At 51.0% G+C, this 17732-nt stretch overlaps 9 protein-coding genes and 1 non-coding gene across 10 annotated transcripts; 7 read left to right on the forward strand and 3 right to left on the reverse strand.

Annotated features, from left to right (window-relative positions):
- Positions 1-1211: 1211 nt before the first annotated feature.
- PC9H_002234 (uncharacterized protein) lies at positions 1212-1890 on the forward strand (the record flags this gene model as incomplete). Its single annotated transcript, XM_036771876.1, has 2 exons — positions 1212-1516; positions 1572-1890. The coding sequence occupies 2 exons, from the start codon at positions 1212-1214 to the stop codon at positions 1888-1890; spliced, it is 624 nt and encodes a 207-aa protein (XP_036626497.1).
- Positions 1891-2070: 180 nt separating this feature from the next.
- PC9H_002235 (uncharacterized protein) lies at positions 2071-2706 on the forward strand (the record flags this gene model as incomplete). Its single annotated transcript, XM_036771877.1, has 3 exons — positions 2071-2345; positions 2400-2469; positions 2518-2706. 3 exons carry the CDS (start codon positions 2071-2073, stop codon positions 2704-2706), a joined length of 534 nt encoding a protein of 177 aa, XP_036626498.1.
- Positions 2707-3118: 412 nt separating this feature from the next.
- On the forward strand, positions 3119-4288 carry PC9H_002236 (uncharacterized protein; the record flags this gene model as incomplete). The annotated part of the gene is made up of 3 exons (XM_036771878.1): positions 3119-3955; positions 4016-4175; positions 4230-4288. 3 exons carry the CDS (start codon positions 3119-3121, stop codon positions 4286-4288), a joined length of 1056 nt encoding a protein of 351 aa, XP_036626499.1.
- A 1481-nt stretch (positions 4289-5769) lies between these two features.
- PC9H_002237 (uncharacterized protein) lies at positions 5770-7003 on the forward strand (the record flags this gene model as incomplete). Its single annotated transcript, XM_036771879.1, has 3 exons — positions 5770-6666; positions 6721-6877; positions 6939-7003. 3 exons carry the CDS (start codon positions 5770-5772, stop codon positions 7001-7003), a joined length of 1119 nt encoding a protein of 372 aa, XP_036626500.1.
- A 317-nt stretch (positions 7004-7320) lies between these two features.
- PC9H_002238 (uncharacterized protein) lies at positions 7321-8333 on the reverse strand (the record flags this gene model as incomplete). Its single annotated transcript, XM_036771880.1, has 3 exons — positions 7321-8076; positions 8125-8184; positions 8247-8333. The coding sequence occupies 3 exons, from the start codon at positions 8331-8333 to the stop codon at positions 7321-7323; spliced, it is 903 nt and encodes a 300-aa protein (XP_036626501.1).
- Positions 8334-10214: 1881 nt separating this feature from the next.
- Positions 10215-11173, forward strand: PC9H_002239 (uncharacterized protein; the record flags this gene model as incomplete). The annotated part of the gene is made up of 3 exons (XM_036771881.1): positions 10215-10976; positions 11035-11107; positions 11154-11173. 3 exons carry the CDS (start codon positions 10215-10217, stop codon positions 11171-11173), a joined length of 855 nt encoding a protein of 284 aa, XP_036626502.1.
- Positions 11174-11316: 143 nt separating this feature from the next.
- Positions 11317-11388, forward strand: PC9H_002240. Its single transcript has one exon. It is a non-coding gene; the product is annotated as a tRNA-Thr (tRNA).
- Positions 11389-11601: 213 nt separating this feature from the next.
- On the forward strand, positions 11602-12261 carry PC9H_002241 (uncharacterized protein; the record flags this gene model as incomplete). Its single annotated transcript, XM_036771882.1, has 1 exon — positions 11602-12261. The coding sequence occupies one exon, from the start codon at positions 11602-11604 to the stop codon at positions 12259-12261; it is 660 nt and encodes a 219-aa protein (XP_036626503.1).
- A 719-nt stretch (positions 12262-12980) lies between these two features.
- PC9H_002242 (uncharacterized protein) lies at positions 12981-14281 on the reverse strand (the record flags this gene model as incomplete). Its single annotated transcript, XM_036771883.1, has 2 exons — positions 12981-13435; positions 13495-14281. 2 exons carry the CDS (start codon positions 14279-14281, stop codon positions 12981-12983), a joined length of 1242 nt encoding a protein of 413 aa, XP_036626504.1.
- A 1360-nt stretch (positions 14282-15641) lies between these two features.
- On the reverse strand, positions 15642-16953 carry PC9H_002243 (uncharacterized protein; the record flags this gene model as incomplete). The annotated part of the gene is made up of 2 exons (XM_036771884.1): positions 15642-16126; positions 16188-16953. The coding sequence occupies 2 exons, from the start codon at positions 16951-16953 to the stop codon at positions 15642-15644; spliced, it is 1251 nt and encodes a 416-aa protein (XP_036626505.1).
- Between the last annotated feature and the right edge of the window lie 779 nt (positions 16954-17732).

The raw sequence follows: 17732 nt of genomic DNA on the forward strand, positions 1-17732 counted from the left end.
ATGTGGACGTAGATCACGGTCGTCAAAAGACCCACCCGTAGACTTGATTGGCTTGTCCTTGCCTTGAAACCGGTCAATCATGGTCTATATGAGCGAACTCATTGACGACGGGTATGACGCGGCTGAAGCAACGTCAAAGTATCACATAAGTATACTATACAGAAACTGCTGCATGAGTTACATTATACAGCGTACATCACCTTCTTCTGGCCCTCTTCTTGTCTCGCCAAATCTTTTCGGCATAGATGAATGTTATAACAACTATGTCCGTCATATGGGCTCCAGACGGAAATATCTCGAGCCATGAATCACCGAACATCCCTAGCCACGAGCGATGGTAGTCTGCGACTAGTTGCCTGGATCCGTCGTTTGTATACAGCTAACGGTATGTCTGACTAAGTTTGCGAGGCGGAATCCGCGGATGTTGTCTCACCGATAAATCCCATGTCCCAAGTTTCCACTTGTACTCCTTTCCATCTGGCGCAACAAATATACGGGAACTACATTGATCAACGAAGACGTGTTGGTATCTTTGAATATGTCAAGCAGCAAGCAGGACTAGGGCGCCCACCTTCCGTACCACCCAAAGCCCGTCGTCCGGAATAATGAATCAGAATCAAATTCGCTCCCGTCAAACCTCAGAATCGTAGAGTCGAATTTGTGCCATTCGATTTGTGCCATTGGCGCGAACTGGAACTGCGGGGAACCGTCCTGCGTCATCGGCTGCCCATTTGGGAGAGACAGCGTAGCGTTCCTAGGCTCGTAGCCTTCGGAGAGAATGAGTTTCATCGGAGAAGCGGTGGTGCGATTCCTACAGGGACGCTCACTTTATATGGTTAAGGTAGCAGCCTACTCCAGTCTCCACAAACGATGGATGAAACACCGCAAAATGCTGTAAAACCCCCGCCTGCGCATGGGGACGTTCCGCACTCGGCGGGGATATTCTAGAGCTGACCCAGCCTGCCCATGAGCCAAAGATAATTCCAACCTCTCTATCCGCTTGGACTGGACTCTGCCCCAGCGCGGTGGAGGTTGTAAAGTCCCAAATTCGGCCCACTGAACGCCCGGGCGCTACTTGGAGTGGGAAGTCCCTAGCCCCTAGATCATCACCATCAATGTCCAGGGCGTGTTGAACGCTCCCTACATTCCGCAGTACCAACCAACCAACGCTTTTAAGCCCTGTGGTCCATGCCAACCTGGCCACCATAACGATGAAGCTCCTCCTCAACTCGCGCCGACAGAGGAACTGCACTCTAGCCTTTGAGGACGGACAGGCTATTTACAAGATCACCACTCCATTCAAGGTTACTGGACGAGTTACTACCATCCTACGAGTTGTTTCCAGTGCCAAAGACGAGCACAACGACGCGGACTTGGATTCACGCTTGCAGGATAAATTCGCCCATCTGGCAGAGATAGAGTGGCAGTACATTAAGTCGTCGCGGCTGCGGTTTCGGGGGGACGATATAGATATGGGTACATTGTTCAGAAAATTCGGATTGGGCCCATATGGAAGGTGAGCACCCGAGCATCAATAAAGAAAGCTGTTGTGATCGTTGTCCCTATTATAGACACCGCGCGTTTACCGCACCTGATGGGCGGGAGTATGTGTGGAAAATGGGGATGTGGGCATCTGAAGTTTGTCCCGCCGTTAACGTTACCGCCGGTGAAATTAATTATGCGCTATTCCAGCTCTATCTCAACGATGACTCGATCCCCAAGAAGCCCCTGATAGCGAAGTACCATCGACCGACCTTCAATCCTATCGGCCCAAATAAGCCAGGATATCTCGAGATATCGCCAGAGGGCGAACCCATCCTTGACGACATAGTGGTCACCTTTGTAATTGTAGAAACATATCGAAAGGAAAGAGAACGAGCGTCTCGTTGACCTAGATCCGCCTCCACCTCATTTCTGGTAGCTGTACACTACGTTCACATCGGATCAAATGCACGACTGGCGTCTCCCCTCACGAACGTCAAGCTTATCATCTGACAGCTCCTACTGTGCTTGTACGGCCGTGTATATATAAGGCCAGGCCCGCGACCACTGAAGGGAATCCGTTCCATCATGCCGAGCAACACGAAGCTATCCCTCACTACTGGCGAGGATCCACGAAATAACGTCCTGTACGAGGACGGACGAGCTGTCTACAGAATTGTCACCCCGTTCGCTTTCACTGGGAGAAAGACGACCATCAGCAAAATTGTCGATGGCGGCTTGGCCCGGGCCGTTGCAGAGATCGAGTGGCACTCGATTGCGTCGTCTGTCTTCAAGTTCGATGGCGGGGAGGTGAGTACCAGCAATTACTTCCGCAGCACAGCGCTCTCTGGGATCATCGGAAGGTGAGTGTACTTCGTTGTCGCTACATAGGCCTCTGTTATATATTGCGTGGTCAGCAACCGCATTTTCACCGCTCCAAACGGCCGGGAGTACAAGTGGAGGTTCAGCGTCAGCTCGAAGCCAAAGGTACGATATTTACCCTCCCAGGCGCTACATGATCATGACACATCATAGCTTTATGTCAACGACGGTTCTGACACCACCGTTGCTTGTTTTCACGGCTCCTCCATTGGACTTCTCTCGCCAACTAGGGACGCCTATCTGGAAATATACCCTGAAGGTCGCCACATCAAGGATGTGATTGTGATGACGTTCATATACGTCGAGAAGCTTCGCAGGGATAAGAAACAAGCTGCGCAGTAAAGATGGTGTGATGGGTGGAGTATGATGGAAACCACGAGTACGGTTTCCTTCAGAATCGGCGCGGCGCTCTGCGAAGGGAGATAATTTTTGGCCTTCAAAGCTTCACCCCTTTGCACTCTCGATTGCCTGTTTCACGAATGACACGATTGTTTTTGCCACCGGTCCAGTAAACTGTAAGGCACCTTTGACGTACCCTCATAAGGCAAGTGATATACCATAAAAGGCAACGCCACTCAGACCACAGGCCACCTTGCGCGACGTATATGGCGGCCCCGCCTCTGAAAGTAACACAATGCCGATTAGCACCGTAGACCACAATCAAAGGGGTGAAATACCTGGGCCACCGTGGCACCTTAGTATATAGCCCCGCCGTGGGGCGTCGGCGAGTTCCCATTTTCTACGCGCCTTCAACATGTCACTTGAGGTACTGCCGGTCGAATTACTTCAGGCGATCCTGAAGCAACTGTGTCCGAGGGACCTCGCTGCCCTCTCTTCTATCTCGCGACCTATCTACCCAGTAGCCATGCGCGAGCTGTACACGTCCATCACGCTGAACAAGAGGAAGCAATCCAGGCTGCTGGCCAAAAGTCTCAAGCACCGTCCTGCGAAAGCCAGTTTCGTCAAATATCTGGTTGTGGGTTCAAGTATCACGTACGTGTTTTACTATCATGCCGTAGCGAATGGCCTACTAAAATTGCGTACGGACAGTGATGCCGTCAAAGCGTTGCCCGACATTGTCAAGCACTTGGATCAGCTCAAGCATTTCGAGATCACCGCAGACGAAATATCTTCCAAGAGGCTAAACACCGTCATCCATGCATTGAAAGCGGAGCAACTCACGCACCTGACACTGCTTACGGACTTGCAACCGATCGGAGACCTCGTCGATTTTATTGTCGGCAGACACCCCAACTTGCAGGAGCTCCATCTTTCGCCCCACGCCCTCTGTGGAGACAAGATCCCAACACTCGCATTGACAAAACTAGAGGAATTTGTCGGCCCAAGTTGGTGCTTCAGCCGACAAACCGTCGAGATGCCCCTCTTTCAAGTGTCCATTGCTTGGAGCGCGGAGGCACCAGAAGCGGGCACAGAGGATATCATCAGGTCCCTTGCAACGTCGTGTAAGGACTCCCTGAAAGTGCTTTGCTGCAGTAAACCCGGACCTTGTGAGGAATTAGTGGACGCAATCACAACCTCCTTTCCGGACCTACGAGGCCTCGAGATATCAAGCTCGGTCATCATTAACTCGGTATGTCGCTACCTCATCCTAGGTTCATGGCTCCCTCTAACGAAGAGACACCTGCGCTAGCCCAACACCGTTAAGCGCCTAGCTACATCCCTAGCAAAGATGCAGGAATTGATCGCACTCAGCTTCAACCCGTCACTTGTCCTGAGTGATCAGCGTCGAGGAGGCATAGACCTACTCCAAATAGTCGACAACGCGAAAGCTATAAGATCACTCTCTTGCTGTGAGTTTCGTGATGGAAAAATACGAAGACTTACTCAATTCTCTCCTCGTATAGGTGGCGTATCATGGTCAAAGGTAGACAACCGTTGGGTGCACGTCGAAAAGAATTGTTGAAGCTGGAGATCTTGGGCTGGGTAGGGAGAATTCAGACGGGATGTAACCGAGTTCTTGTTAGTAGACAGAGACATCTCCCTCTACCGCAATTACATGTTTATGATGATGAGTTGTTGGTTGTGCCGTACATGTCTTGTCACCACCGACGACGACGAGGTGCCTGCATTATGTAGGCGACGGGTGAAAAGCGGTCGTAGTTCCCTGCAAGAACGGCTACATCAGCCCGATGTTAACTACATCGCGGATGATTCTCGCTATCAATCACTGTCACTTGACTTGCCTGCTTCTAGATTTCAGCATAACGGGGAATCAGTGTCAATATAGGCGTTGTGTAAGGAGTAATAAGATCCCGACTTAACTCCTTCGTTCAGGTTTTGGTATGGAGTGCCTCAAAACCTCGTTTGAATAGATGAGCCTGACAGGCCTATCATGATCAGGGTAGCTAGGTGTGAAGCGTTCGCCTTAAAGGCGCTGTCTTGGCGGTCCTCCCACTTTTAAAAACACGTCCAATTTGCAGGCGTAAGCCAGGAAAGCACAATGCGGTCGTTCTACTGCTTAGTAGTGTTGCTTCGCTTGGTGCAGGCCATCCCTTTCACGACAGTAAGTAATTCACATCTCGAAACTACAGTCGACGGAACTCACTAGAAGACCACAGAACGCGCCAGGGGATGACGCGGGAACGACTACTTGCATCACCTGGGGATTCCCTGAAGAAACCCAAGCATCATCGACCTACACGCTGACCAGCGATGCAGGCACAACAACCGATCCAGTGCCCACCCCGGGCGGGGGCTCACACACACACGTCGACACTTCCTCCACAAGTTCATCCACGAGCGATGCAGGAACGACGACAGACCGAGTCCCTACCCCAGGCGGGGGTTCATCCACGTCTACAATAACTACATGGTACTGATTTCGCGGAGGCGGGACTTGATATATGATGCAGGGGCTCATGACACTTTTTCTCGAGTCGAGAAAAGTTAGTCGATTTTTGGTAGAGGACTTTTGGTCGAGGATTAAGGAAATTCGTGATTGCGATTTGGTTCAGAATTTATGTCAGATAATTAACGACTTCTATATTCCCCGAAAGATTGTCAGATTTGGAGTGGAAGCAAGGCATCGACAAACCGTCTAAGTATCCTCCAGCGTTGTCTGTGTCAAGTTTTCCAAGATCCTCCAAGGGGCTCCTGAGACGGTACTGAGTACTGAGTTGCCGGGCGGCAATTTATACTGACGTGACTGGAGGGTGACACGAGTTGTGACGTTCTTTCTTTACTACCACCATCTTGAGACCTTCTATGCGACTTGTAATCATGTTTTTGTTTTGTGGTATGGCTCGTGGAATCGGTGAAGGTCATGTTGAATGCCTCCACGTGCTCGGATCCTCTTGGGGCCACCGAATCTTTGGCCCTGTGGCTCAGTGGCTTCGGATTGTTATATAACCTGACAGTCTTTGCGACCACCTCCGCATCACACCCATGGCTCCCCGACGCAACATGCTCGAGGGACTCTCCCCAGAGATCCTCGACCACATCACCAAAGAGCTTCCTGCTTCGTCCCAACGCTCCTTGTCGATGGTATCAAAGAGTTTCAGAAAGCGATTGGAGCATCAGGTCTTTGCCTCCGTCCGCTTGCGGACCAGGGGCGATACTTTGCGTTTTATCAGTCACCTCACCTCGTACCCGTCCTGGCACTCGTTCGTGAAATCTCTGACTATCGAAATCCCGGCTTGGGAAATCTCCTTGGCTACTTCCGGCAAACTACGGCAGGGAAAGAATATGAAGATGGAAGATGATCCATCTGTCCTGGCGAGGACGCTGTACAAAGGCATCGACTACTTCTCTGTGTTATACAACCTGGAGCGCTTGGTTTTCATCGAGGGAACCTACGACGATCTCTCGATAATCGAGATTGTTCTTCAAGCTCAGTTCGATAATCTCCAGGAGTTCTCATACGCCTCTTCCAGCTCCAAGCACCCTGATGCCTGCGACCTGGATACGTTCTTATGCCGCCACCCCTTCATCAAGAAGCTGGAGCTCCCGCCTGCGCTAAAGCACCACCCGGGAGGACTGGAATTACTCAACTTGACCAGCTACACCGGCTCCCATGAATTCTTCCAAGACGTGGTCTCGACCCCCGATCTCAAATGTGCCAAGCTCATCGTCGCACGCAAGCCCTCTGGCACCGTTCTAAACGCAGACTGTATCCGTTCTCTTTGGTTCAGCTGCTCCGTAAACCTCAGTAGCCTGGAATGCTCTTTAGGGAAGACAGACACATCCTACGACATCCTGAAATCCATTGCAAGGTTCCTCCCTTACCTCGAACATCTTAAAATCAAGTGGGATAACTCGGTGATGGAGCCGTTCGATTCGAAGGTACGTCTTCTTTCTTTCTGAGTTTGCTGTGTTTTATAGTGACTTCCTTTGTAGGGCCGCATTCGAGACTTTGGATCCTTGTTATCCCTTTTCTCCGAACTGAAGTCGTTCGACTTCGAGGCCTACTTGCCCCTCCAGAACGAGGCACCGACGATAGGCACTGCGGAAGAAATAGCATCGTACTGTCCTTTACTTATTTCTTGCGGTTTCCGTGCGTTTGAACCCTCCTTTTGCCTTATACCCAGACTTGCTGACTTCGTTTTGAATATTAGTGTCTGAATGTTGGACGCGAGATAATGTCACGCAACCGTGGACCCAACGACATCGCTGGAAATGAGGTCTCCTTTTCTCAGCGCATCTTCTACTTCTGGCTATTGAATGCAATGTGTACTTGTAAACCTTCTATCATAGTAATGTAAATTTACCCATCGCGATATCATTGTTGATTTTACCCTTCGTTTCGAGAAGAGCAACGAGACCGAGGGTTGTACTTGGAGGTAGATGGATTCACATTTCTCATTCAAGTGTCTACAACCGTCGCACGCCTGCAGATTGGAGATGAGGCGGGCCCGGGTTCATGTATATTAGATGTGTTGCAGATGTATATTTCGTGAAGTAGATACAAGGGCGAATCGACTGAGAGTAAAAGAGTAACTAACTCTCCTTATCTTGTGGATGCCGACTACCTTTACTTGGCCGGTAACCTCCTTGAATATTCGTGGTCCCCGCTGCAGGACCCGGCTTTCCGTTCACATCTCTCGAGGCAGACGTCCGTGACATGGAGGTGGAAGCACCCGCTTCTGCGGAAGACGTTGACCCTAGCGAAGACCAAAATGAATCATATGTGAGGGATGTATTTGAAAAGCGCCGATTCTCCGCTGGGTTGCTCTGCGTGGACGATATCGTCGAAGCACTACTGCGGTAATATAACGACGAAGAGGCGGTTGATGAGGAAGATGATGATGGAAGTGGTGCGCTGCTTGCCAAAGGAGGGGACGGCCATGGTGCTGATGAGTGGGGGTTTGATGGTGCTTGCGATGAAATTAGCTCCGTGGGTTGAGATTTGAGGGATTGGCTCGTTTTCGAAGTACTTGGTTGCGAACTTCGTCCGGCAAATGGTGCAGAATCGACTCGTGTCGTTGATTGCTCTACGTAGATGTCACCGGCAGATTCGTTGAGATGTGTCATCGATCGTTCGAGTATTGGTGTGTCGTCCTCCCTCAGTGAATTCATCGAGAAACTCGAGCCCAACTTGAACGATAGCGAAGATTGAGTGGTCCCCCCGACCGCGCTGGTATTTTGGGAAGTAGTGGTAGCGACAAGCGGCGCGGCAGATGCTTGCGATTTATGACCGTGGAGATGAGAGTGGCGAAAGTAGAGATTCTCTACTTCGTTCAGGCTCTGTTTTTGCTGCAAACAGTCAGCCGGTTGGCGACCTTGTCGGGCCGAGCAGCTCACCCATCCGTGATCAACTTTAAGCTTCGCATACTGCAGCCGTAGTTGAAGCTGTCTGGACAGCTGGCAAGATAGGATACCTGCCTGGTCAATTGGGTCTTTGAACTTGGATCGTTAGAACGTACGTGGTTGGCCTTGGCTCTTTCCAAAGTAAATTTGCGCTTCTTCTCGGCCTCAATGACCTGCATCGCTGGAGACGGTGAGCTGACCATGGAAAGCAACGCAGTGGCAAGGTTTGTCGATAGTATGGCTAATGAGCCCGAGTCTGACGCCCAAGGCTCGAACACGACGAAATGACACACGTGATGTGAGTGTTGACACGTGAGACCCGGGTATCTCCGGTGTCGGGCTGGTCAGCGATGGTACCCATGAAGTCGGGAGCTTACTCCATCTTCTGAGCGGATAATATCGTGATTTGACAAAGACAGCAACAGATGTTCATCAGCTACCACCACCATCCACCGCCCGCAAATTTCGTCGAATAATGCCTTTTGCCCCCTTGAATTTACCGCTTTGGCTCAAGAATAATGAACATTTGTTACAACCGCCGGTAAATAATTTCTGTGTCCACCGGGGCGGAGATTTCGTGGTAATGGCGGTGGGAGGCCCTAATGAGCGCAGCGATTATCATATCAACGAAACAGAGGTCAGCAACGGAGGGCGATCGTTAAACCGATCCTTGCTAAATTGGAGGCAGGAATGGTTCTATCAATACAAGGGCGGCATGCTGTTAAGAGTCGTGGAAGATAATCAGTTTCGAGATGTAAGAATAGAGGAAGGCGAAATGTTTTTACTTCCAGGTAAGAAGTAAAGCCGTTCCTGCCCCGACAGACCTGACGCTACGCCAAACATAGCCAACACTCCACACAACCCTGTGCGCTTCGCTAATACGGTTGGCATCGTGGTCGAGCGAGTAAGACCCGAAGGCGCCATAGGTGGGTGTTTATGAAGTTCTCATGTCTCTCTACTTTTATTGATGGGCAATGCCACAGATCGCCTGCGCTGGTACTGTCACTCGTCGATACATCCTGAACCCACCATAATCTACGAGGAGACCTTCCATGTCACTGATCTCGGAAGTCAACTTAAGCCGGTCATTAAGAAGTGGATGGAGCGGCGTGACCTAAGGAAGTGTAGGGAATGTGGGCAATACGCCGATGAGCAATACTTTACGTCGGCTAGACTGTAATCTGGGTGTGTCTTGGTATTTCGCCGTCGTCTGGGTGTGAGACTGACAATACTAAGCTTATATAGATAACTTCGTTCATATCATTTTGTCTCTTCGGTTGCGAATTGACTCCCTCGCCTCCGTCAGCCTCGCAAAACTAATGTTGTGTTCTTCCGATCGTTACCATTATTGTGTCTCTGGGTTTCCATCGCCAGTCACTCACCTTCACTAACTAATCTATTGAAATTTGTTCTCCAATTATTCAGGGATCAACTCACGACGTGGTTCACACTTTAACCATATTCCGTCAATCATATGGTAGCGCTATCTAACTACTACTCGGCATCCGGTGGCTGAGTGAGAAATTGCAAAGCCACCAGCTCAGCTGGCGACAGTCGGGTGTCTCGAGGTGACATGTATCACCCGTCAACATCAGATGACCCAACAGCTTTGAACAGAGGCCCGAATACTGAGCTCGTAAATCATGGTGCGCTTCCACTGTCCATCTCTCCATGCTGCCATGCAGTGCAATGTCCCTTATGCTTCTCGAGTTTCGGCTAGTCCACGCCCATTGCCATCGCCCGCATTTGCCTCCATCGGTCCATTCCAACTGCCATGCATCGCCCTCAATACTTCGGCCAAAATTAGATCGTTCTAGCACCATCGTGCTCCTGGAGGGCTGGAAACGTTCGCCATCGATCACGGTGTGTCGCACGACGTATGCGCAGAGGATGATCGCATCTTGATAGGCACGAAATGCTGACAGGGTTCGCGTCACGTACTGCGCACAGGACCGCCCCTATCTCGATGCGTATAAAGGCTCACCTACGATGCTCGCAATCCCCAGTCCCCAGCCAGTAAAGCGCCTCTTCAGCAGCTCCTCCACAACACAAACTACACTCTCCTCGTCACCACTAACATCGATATGGGCAAAGATCGTGATAACGACCGTGAGGAGCGTCGCAGCCGCGAACGCGGCGAAGGACGCGACAACGATAACTCAAACAAACGCGGTGATGACGATAACAGCTACGGATCGAACAAGCGCGACAACGACAACGACAACGACAACAGTTATGGCTCGAACAAACGCGACGACGGCCACAGCTACGGTTCAAGCAAACGTGATGACAACGACAACGACAACAACTACGGCTCGAACAAGCAGAGCTCTTATGGTCAATCTGATGACAACGACAACTCGAACCGCAACGAGGGCTCGTATGGGGAAAACAAGGGTGGCAGCAATGCATATGGGTCATCCAATAAGGAAGACTCGTACGGCTCGTCCCGCAACGACAACGAGAACTCGTATGGATCATCCAACAACGAGTCAAAGAGCGAGTCGTATGGATCCTCCAACAAGGCCTCGTACGGATCATCTGGAAATGACAACGACAATTCATATGGCTCTTCCAACAATGAGTCGAAGAGTGACTCGTACGGGTCATCGAATAAGACCTCCGGGTACGATAATGAGAATTCGTACGGTTCATCCAATGAGTCCAAGGGCAACACGTACGGATCGTCGACCAACGACTCGTCCTCTGGGAACAACCAGAGCTCTTATGGATCGTCCAACAATCAATCAACGGACTCGTCCAATAACTCCGGGTCTTCGGGCAACCAAGGAGATTGGATCGATAAGGGTGTTCAGTACGCCGCCAAGCAGGCTGGTTACGATATTGTACGTTCTATTCAGTATTGCTCCTGCTATCTCATCCTCATCCTCACCGCCTATGTAGGACGCGTCGACCGCTGCGAAGATCGGCGATGGTTTGCAAGAGGGCCTCAAAAAGTTCGGGGGAGACAAATTCGGTAAGTAGTAGTGACCACATTCATCGACGCCGTCCGCTGAAGATAGCTCTATTAGGAGGCTTCTAAGTTATCTTGTCGTTATTAAATAGCGTTGTTGTATCATCGAACTTTCTTTGTACTGGGACGGATTGTAAATTGTCTTCCGAGTTTTTTTCGACACGCATGTTGGCAAAGAAGAATGTACTGACTCAATTTACTACGGTCAGCAAGCCTTCTTGGCCAAGCGGTAAGGCGTTGCACTTGTAATGCAAAGATCACTCGTTCGAATCGGGTAGGAGGCACCGTGTCTTTTTTGCTTTTTTGGCTAGTTCGCCGACTTTCGGCGCTCTTTGTTTTTCTCTCAGTATCGACTATAATAGTAAATGGTGGCTTACCGGAGTACGATTTTTATGGTAGTTCGAGTGCGTTCCTTTCTCTCGTATATCTTGGCACTTCACAAGATTGGGCCGCCTCCAAGTCGCAAAGATTTTCAGCATTCCATTAAGCGCCAGCACATGGATTTAACTCCCCGTTGTCATGGAATGAGCGAACTCCCATCTGCCGCTACGGAGCGAAGCCGTGTTCGAGCTCTAGGACATGTCTCTCTTTCCCCAGATGCAGCAGATCCTCTGACTGTTCATCTATCGCATGGATTGGCCTACACGGTGGGATCCGCGCTCGGCAGTATCCCTCCAACAACTGATGCCTGCCTGGAAGCCTTCGTGGTTCCGAACAAAGTCGGACTGACCGCCGGTGCTCGGGCATGGTCGAAACACGCTCATCGATCGGCTTCGGAAACCGCTCCCCAATCTGGCGAGGAGGATCAAAAGAAGCGAGCCAAGGTTGCTGTTCCAGAGGGATGGTGGGGTAGGCCTTCTGGCCCCGTCAAGACTATCAACGAACGCGCTCTCAGCTTGTTTCATAGAGTTATGGACAATGCTTCTTGGAGGAATCTGCATTGGCTCCCACATCAGGTCCTAGTTTACGAGGTCCGCATGCCTGAGGGATATGGAATGCGGTGGTCTCAAGATCGCGGGGATCGTCAATCACATAACGGCCAGCATGGCATAGAGGGATCGGGTGAGGTTGTGACAGAGAGCCCCTGGGTATTTCGTGGATTTGTTGAGCCGATGATGGAGGGTGGGCATGAGAAGGGATGGCGACATTGTCCATGATCCTGGTTCTCTACTTAACACGAGATACAGTAGGTCTTGTATTGACTATCTGCTGAACCGATCTCCTTCCTCTGCAAAATCATCCAGTCCAATTTCTCATAGCCTCTCCCCGACATCCGCCCAATGGTGAAGTGAATATTTACCCCTGGCCCTAATATCGGTGCGAAGCCTTCCCTTAGCTTCCTCATGTCACTCGCGCGGGAGGCATCCAACACGTAACCTGTACGTTGCAACAATATACGAACGGTGATATTGATATGCTTCAGCATCCCGGAATCACGGAGTCGAGCTAAACAGGTCGACAGATCTTTGGCGAAACTGTACGCCTCTCAGCGCTCACAATCCACATACAAACATTGGAACAAGCGGCATCGACGGATTTCTCCCGTTCCAGCAACTGGGTCAAGCTTGCCCTTTCCCAAGCTTCTTGACCGAATCACACTTCACATTTGCAGCAACTTCTGCCGCCCAATATTAAGTACCCCAGCCGACCGACTTCGATTGAAGAACAGTTGCGTGTGAACGTTGAACTTGAACGTTAACAGTGAGCACTTGAGCTTGAGTACTTGAGTGCTTGAGCGCTATCAATTACTATCAATGAGAGACGGGTGTATTTCGCTGCCTGGAGATGTGTTCTCTACTCGTCAAAGTTACGTCGAACCACAAGTTTAATGCTCGGAATCGTGATACAGAGTTGAGAGCTCAATGGATCGACTCTGCTACACGCGACAATCCACGAAGACGGACTCGGACCACCTTGACCCTCGAACAGATAGTCGAACATCCACGCCTGGTCCTAATAGAGATGCAAACCCATCCTTCAGCTTTGCTTCTTCCCGCGCTTGGTGAGAAGAATAGTCTTCCGATGGAACAGCATGAGTGAATATCATGATAGAAATACTGATACGCTTCAATCCACTGTGGTTACGAAGTCGAGTCAGGGAGGCAGAGAAAGCTTTGTATTCGGCGAGCCGGGGATATTCCGTTACTGCGCGGTCGTGCGAGAGTTCAACGGTGAGTTGTTCAAGGAGGTCGGGGTATGGGAGATTATCGATACCGTTTATCCATTCCTGAATGTTGGATAGCGTTGTGGGTGGAGTAGCAGGGGTTCTGATCCCGAGTGTCGAGAGGCGGATCATCTTTTCAAATTTGGGGAACTCTGCCCGAGGGTTAACTAAACATGTCCAGGCCCGTAAGTCCACAAGAAGAGTTCTGACAAGATGATAGGCGTACTAATCAGGCTCAAGTCTTTCACCCCCAACGGAACAAACAGTCGTCCTTTCTCTATTTCCGCCGTCATGGATTCGAGGTTGGGGCATTCAATGAAGGCATCCGATAGACGCGGGTGGTGGACGCAAACCAACCGCAATTTAGAAAGAGCCACCATATTTACAGGCGATAATACATGGGCCTGTGCATTCGCATGGGGATCCCCGTGACAGTCGACATATACGAGGCTTAAATCCTTAAGAGAGGTAGAACAGAGAGAAAGCATGTTCTGGATGCTTTCAACGTCTGTTCCAAAGTCCCACCACTGTAGCCGGAGCTTCTGAAGGCCAGGGGCAGCGAGAAGGGTTGTAATACCTACTGCGAGGGGCACCGGTAGGCTTGACCACTTCCCAGTGACATGGTAGAAAGACAGGGAATGTAGATTACTGAACCGGCGGAAGGCGGAAGGCGTCCACTGTGGGGGGGTCAAGCCCGTGTTGTTGCTGTTGTCTCCCCAGATGATGAGCTCACGCACGTACCCACCGAGGTGGGGAGCTGTGAAGTGGAGGAAAGAGAGGCGAGACTCGAAACTCGTGTAACGGATGGCGAAGGAGCCGAAGATGTGCGCGCGGGCGATATTTGACCATGCCTTGCATACGAGAGAACACGCTGCGAGTGTGAGGACTCTATAGTCTGGGGTGTAGCGGTCTACGTATTCATCATCGTCGCCATCGACGAAGGCGATGATGTCGCAGACCAGGTCGATAGGAAGTCCAGTGGGAGAGTTGAGGTCAGCCACTTCATCGCTCATACTGCGCCTAATGTGGTTGTTCCTTCCTCCTGGTAAGTATGGCTCGTAGCTGGAACCTGGGATCCTCACCGTTGTAGACCAAGAAGGTGTATTCAGTCGGAGCCTTAAGTGGTTCCTGACAATGCTATGCAGGGTCAGTCTACCAAGGCTTTGCCCGGGTTGTTGTCGCGATGTACTGATGATGAGGGACACATTAGCCCGTCGATACAGCGCTCCACCCATTCCCCAAAGTCGGAGAGTGCCATCTAAAGGGCCATCCATTTGGTGCTGAGCGCCGAGATGCGTGCCCTCTTCTGGAATGTCGGGATACCCGTCCAAGAGAAAGCAGCGCTCGTCAATTAGTTGATGTAGCGGGCACCAAGCAGTCATAAATGCTCCACACCGGAAGGAACCTACGAACCTACAATGGGCAACAACCCTCCCTTAGGTCGCTATCCTCGTTTCCATTGCTGTAAGGCTGGGGCACTGGAGCAGGGACGCCGCGAGGGCCGGATGATCAACATAATCCAATCGTAACGTGGTCAATTTCGCTAGTTTTACGGGCGACGATCCATGCGCCTCATCGTTTGTGATTGAACGAGCTTCACAGTCAATGACCGCCAGTACTGAATCTTCAAGCGAGGTTGAACAGAGAGAATTTATGTGAAGGAGGGATCGGGTGTCGTTGCCGAAGTGCCACCCCTAGGCCTCTATCCGAAGTTTTCGAAGACGAGGGGCATATAGCACGGTTGATATACCCAATGCAAGCGGAGGCGGTAGCGCCGACCACTCCCCGGTGATGTCTGCGAGTTCCAACGAACGTAAATTCTTCAATCGACCGAAGCATTCTGGAGTCCAATCCGGGGAAAGGTGGGGAGCAATGGCGCGTTCGACCCGACGAATAGTGAGTTCATGAGTTCAGCTACATACACACTCAGGTGGGGAGCTGTGGGGTACAGAAATGAAAGGCAGGACGCGGGATCGGAGGAATCGAAATCGATGGTAATGGCCTGGAAGATGCGCGAACGGAGGATATCCGTCCATGATTGACATACAATGGAGCAAGCTGCAAGAGTGGGGGCATATCGTCTCCATCGATATCGGCGACGATGTGGCGGATCGGCTGAATAGCGAGTCTGTTGCCAGGGGAGTCGCGTGCGTGCTGTCGTTCCTGCATTGCGCATGCTGCGTCCTAGTTGTCTCCGGTACCCGAAGTAAGCCTGGCTTGCAGCTGGAATCGGGGGAGGCTCACTAGGTCACTGTATTTGGAACGTACAGTCAAGTTGAACCGTCCGTAATACTTCGTTCACACGATGCAAAATAACGCCAGCGCGCTCAATCCGATTATCCATGTCACTATCTGAGGTCAACTTACGGTACATCACTGCCATTCGGCCGTACCTCCTTCCCACTCCATCAATGTTTCAAGTCCCTCGTCACTGGTCTGCCGCCGAACGGCGAAAGTGGCGTGTAGGACATTGGCCTCGAACAGCGGGTCGAGCCCCCGCTTCAACTTGGGGACCTCTCTCGCCTTAACTTCCGCCCAATCGGTTGGGAGGGCATGATAGAGGAAGATCGTGATTTCCAAGTTGATATGTACCAGCGCGCTGTGTTCACGGAGCCGCTGTATGATTTCCAGAAGATTGTCATAATCCGTATCTTTGGGGTATGATACGCCTGGCCTTGTGATCGATCGCTGGAAGATGATTTTAAAGCGCCGGAGATGCTGAGGAAACGGAAGGCGATCGATACAGCCCTGAATCCATTGGATAGAAATTGCGTATGGAAGGGATCCGGATAAGCTGAGCGTCAAGTGAGATGGACGAATGTTCTTTCCAAGGTCAGGGATGGGGCGGCGAGCCGTGGCTTAGTTCGCCAAAGGCTTCAGCAAGGTACGACCGCTTAATTACCGAAAAACAGTGCGTACCGTGAATTGTGAGATCGGTCAATCCGCTTGGTACCCATGACGGTAGAACCCAAACGTCCCCAGGATCAACTCGAATGATCAAAGATTCGAGGTTAGGGCATTCAATAACCGGATGGTATCTCGGAGGAGAGTCTAGCTTGCGTAGGACGCCCATGTGGGGAGGGGATGATACTATGTATTTGTCATCTTCTGGCGAGTAAATGAAGGTGACGTTGTTGAACGTTAACTGTTCAAGGGTATTCGAACATAGCGCGAGCGTGAAGTAGAGACTAGGGAGATTTTCGAAGGCACATCCGCGAAGGATGAGTTCCTTGAGGCAAGGGGCAGCGAGAAGGAAGTTCGTGATCGACAGAAAAGGTGATGGGCCGCTGACTGAGCATAAACCATTCTCTAGACGTAGGGTGCGTAAATTCTTAAATACAGCACCGGAGACCCAACTCCAGTCAGGGATAAAGCAGTTTCGACCACCCCACGAGATAGAGAAGTGGCGGACATATTCGCTAAGGCGGGGAGCAGTGTGACAGAAAAAGGTCAGCCGGGGAGCGAGGTTGTCACTGTCGATGACTATGCTGTCGAAGATGTGGCGGCAACACATATTGTGCCAAGTGCGGCAGACCAGGGAGCATGCTGCCAGCGTCTCGTGCGGATTATTGCCGTCGTTGATGAAGGCAATGATAAGGTGAATCAATTCAACGGGGAGCTTCGCAGTTTGAAGTACATCCTTTGCACCGTCGCCGCCATTGGTTTGAATGAGGATTTCCGACATGCAAAACTGGATCCATAGATTCAGCGATTCTCCAGAATAAGGACTGTAAATATTGCACGTACATTTTCACCTTGCCAGTGATGGGAAGTCGAAACTTGGGAAGAGCCATACAGGCGCCCGTTAAGCCTTCTCTTTACCGCCATTTGACAATTCGGACGTGCGATAATGCCAACTTTCGTCGAGTCTCTTTTGGAGCTGCACTTCCTTCATGCTGGTCGCTCCGACAAAGGCCTCAGCCTCGAACGGTCGACCATCCGGAATGGGTTTGAAAGGAAACCAATCCCAGGAACTTACGAAGCGCAGTTCTACTCACACCGTCGCGCCGTAGCGTGAATGCTAGCAAATCGACCAGAAGCTACATGCAAATCTTAGTCCCACTTAACACCAAGGGATGCGGCCATGATTTCGTGAGACATGGGCGCAGAATCGGAAGCGAGACGTTGGCCAACTTCGTGCGTTGCATTTGCGAGTGGTTTCGTGCACGCTAAACCTCTCCAGCTCCGAGATACACGAGTCCTTTGTTTCGTACGCACCGTGAAGCGAAATAGAGACTGATCGTTGTGTGTTGGCGTTCACCCAAAGGTCAATATTGTACGTGTTCTCCTACTCCGCGAAATTGGACGCGTGAATCGTCCTGGAAGCCCTTTCCAAGATGCGAAGCAACGGAAGACACAAAGTAACAAACGTTTCTTTGGTCGCACTCCTTGGTCGCCGTCGTTTTGGCGACGGGGATGAGAAGCGGATCTGAAGGCGTCGTGTTCTCGGTCAACGCAGGTCAG

This window comes from Pleurotus ostreatus (assembly GCF_014466165.1).
Source record: "Pleurotus ostreatus strain PC9 chromosome Unknown scaffold_10, whole genome shotgun sequence".
Classification (NCBI taxonomy): Eukaryota; Fungi; Basidiomycota; class Agaricomycetes; order Agaricales; family Pleurotaceae; genus Pleurotus; species Pleurotus ostreatus.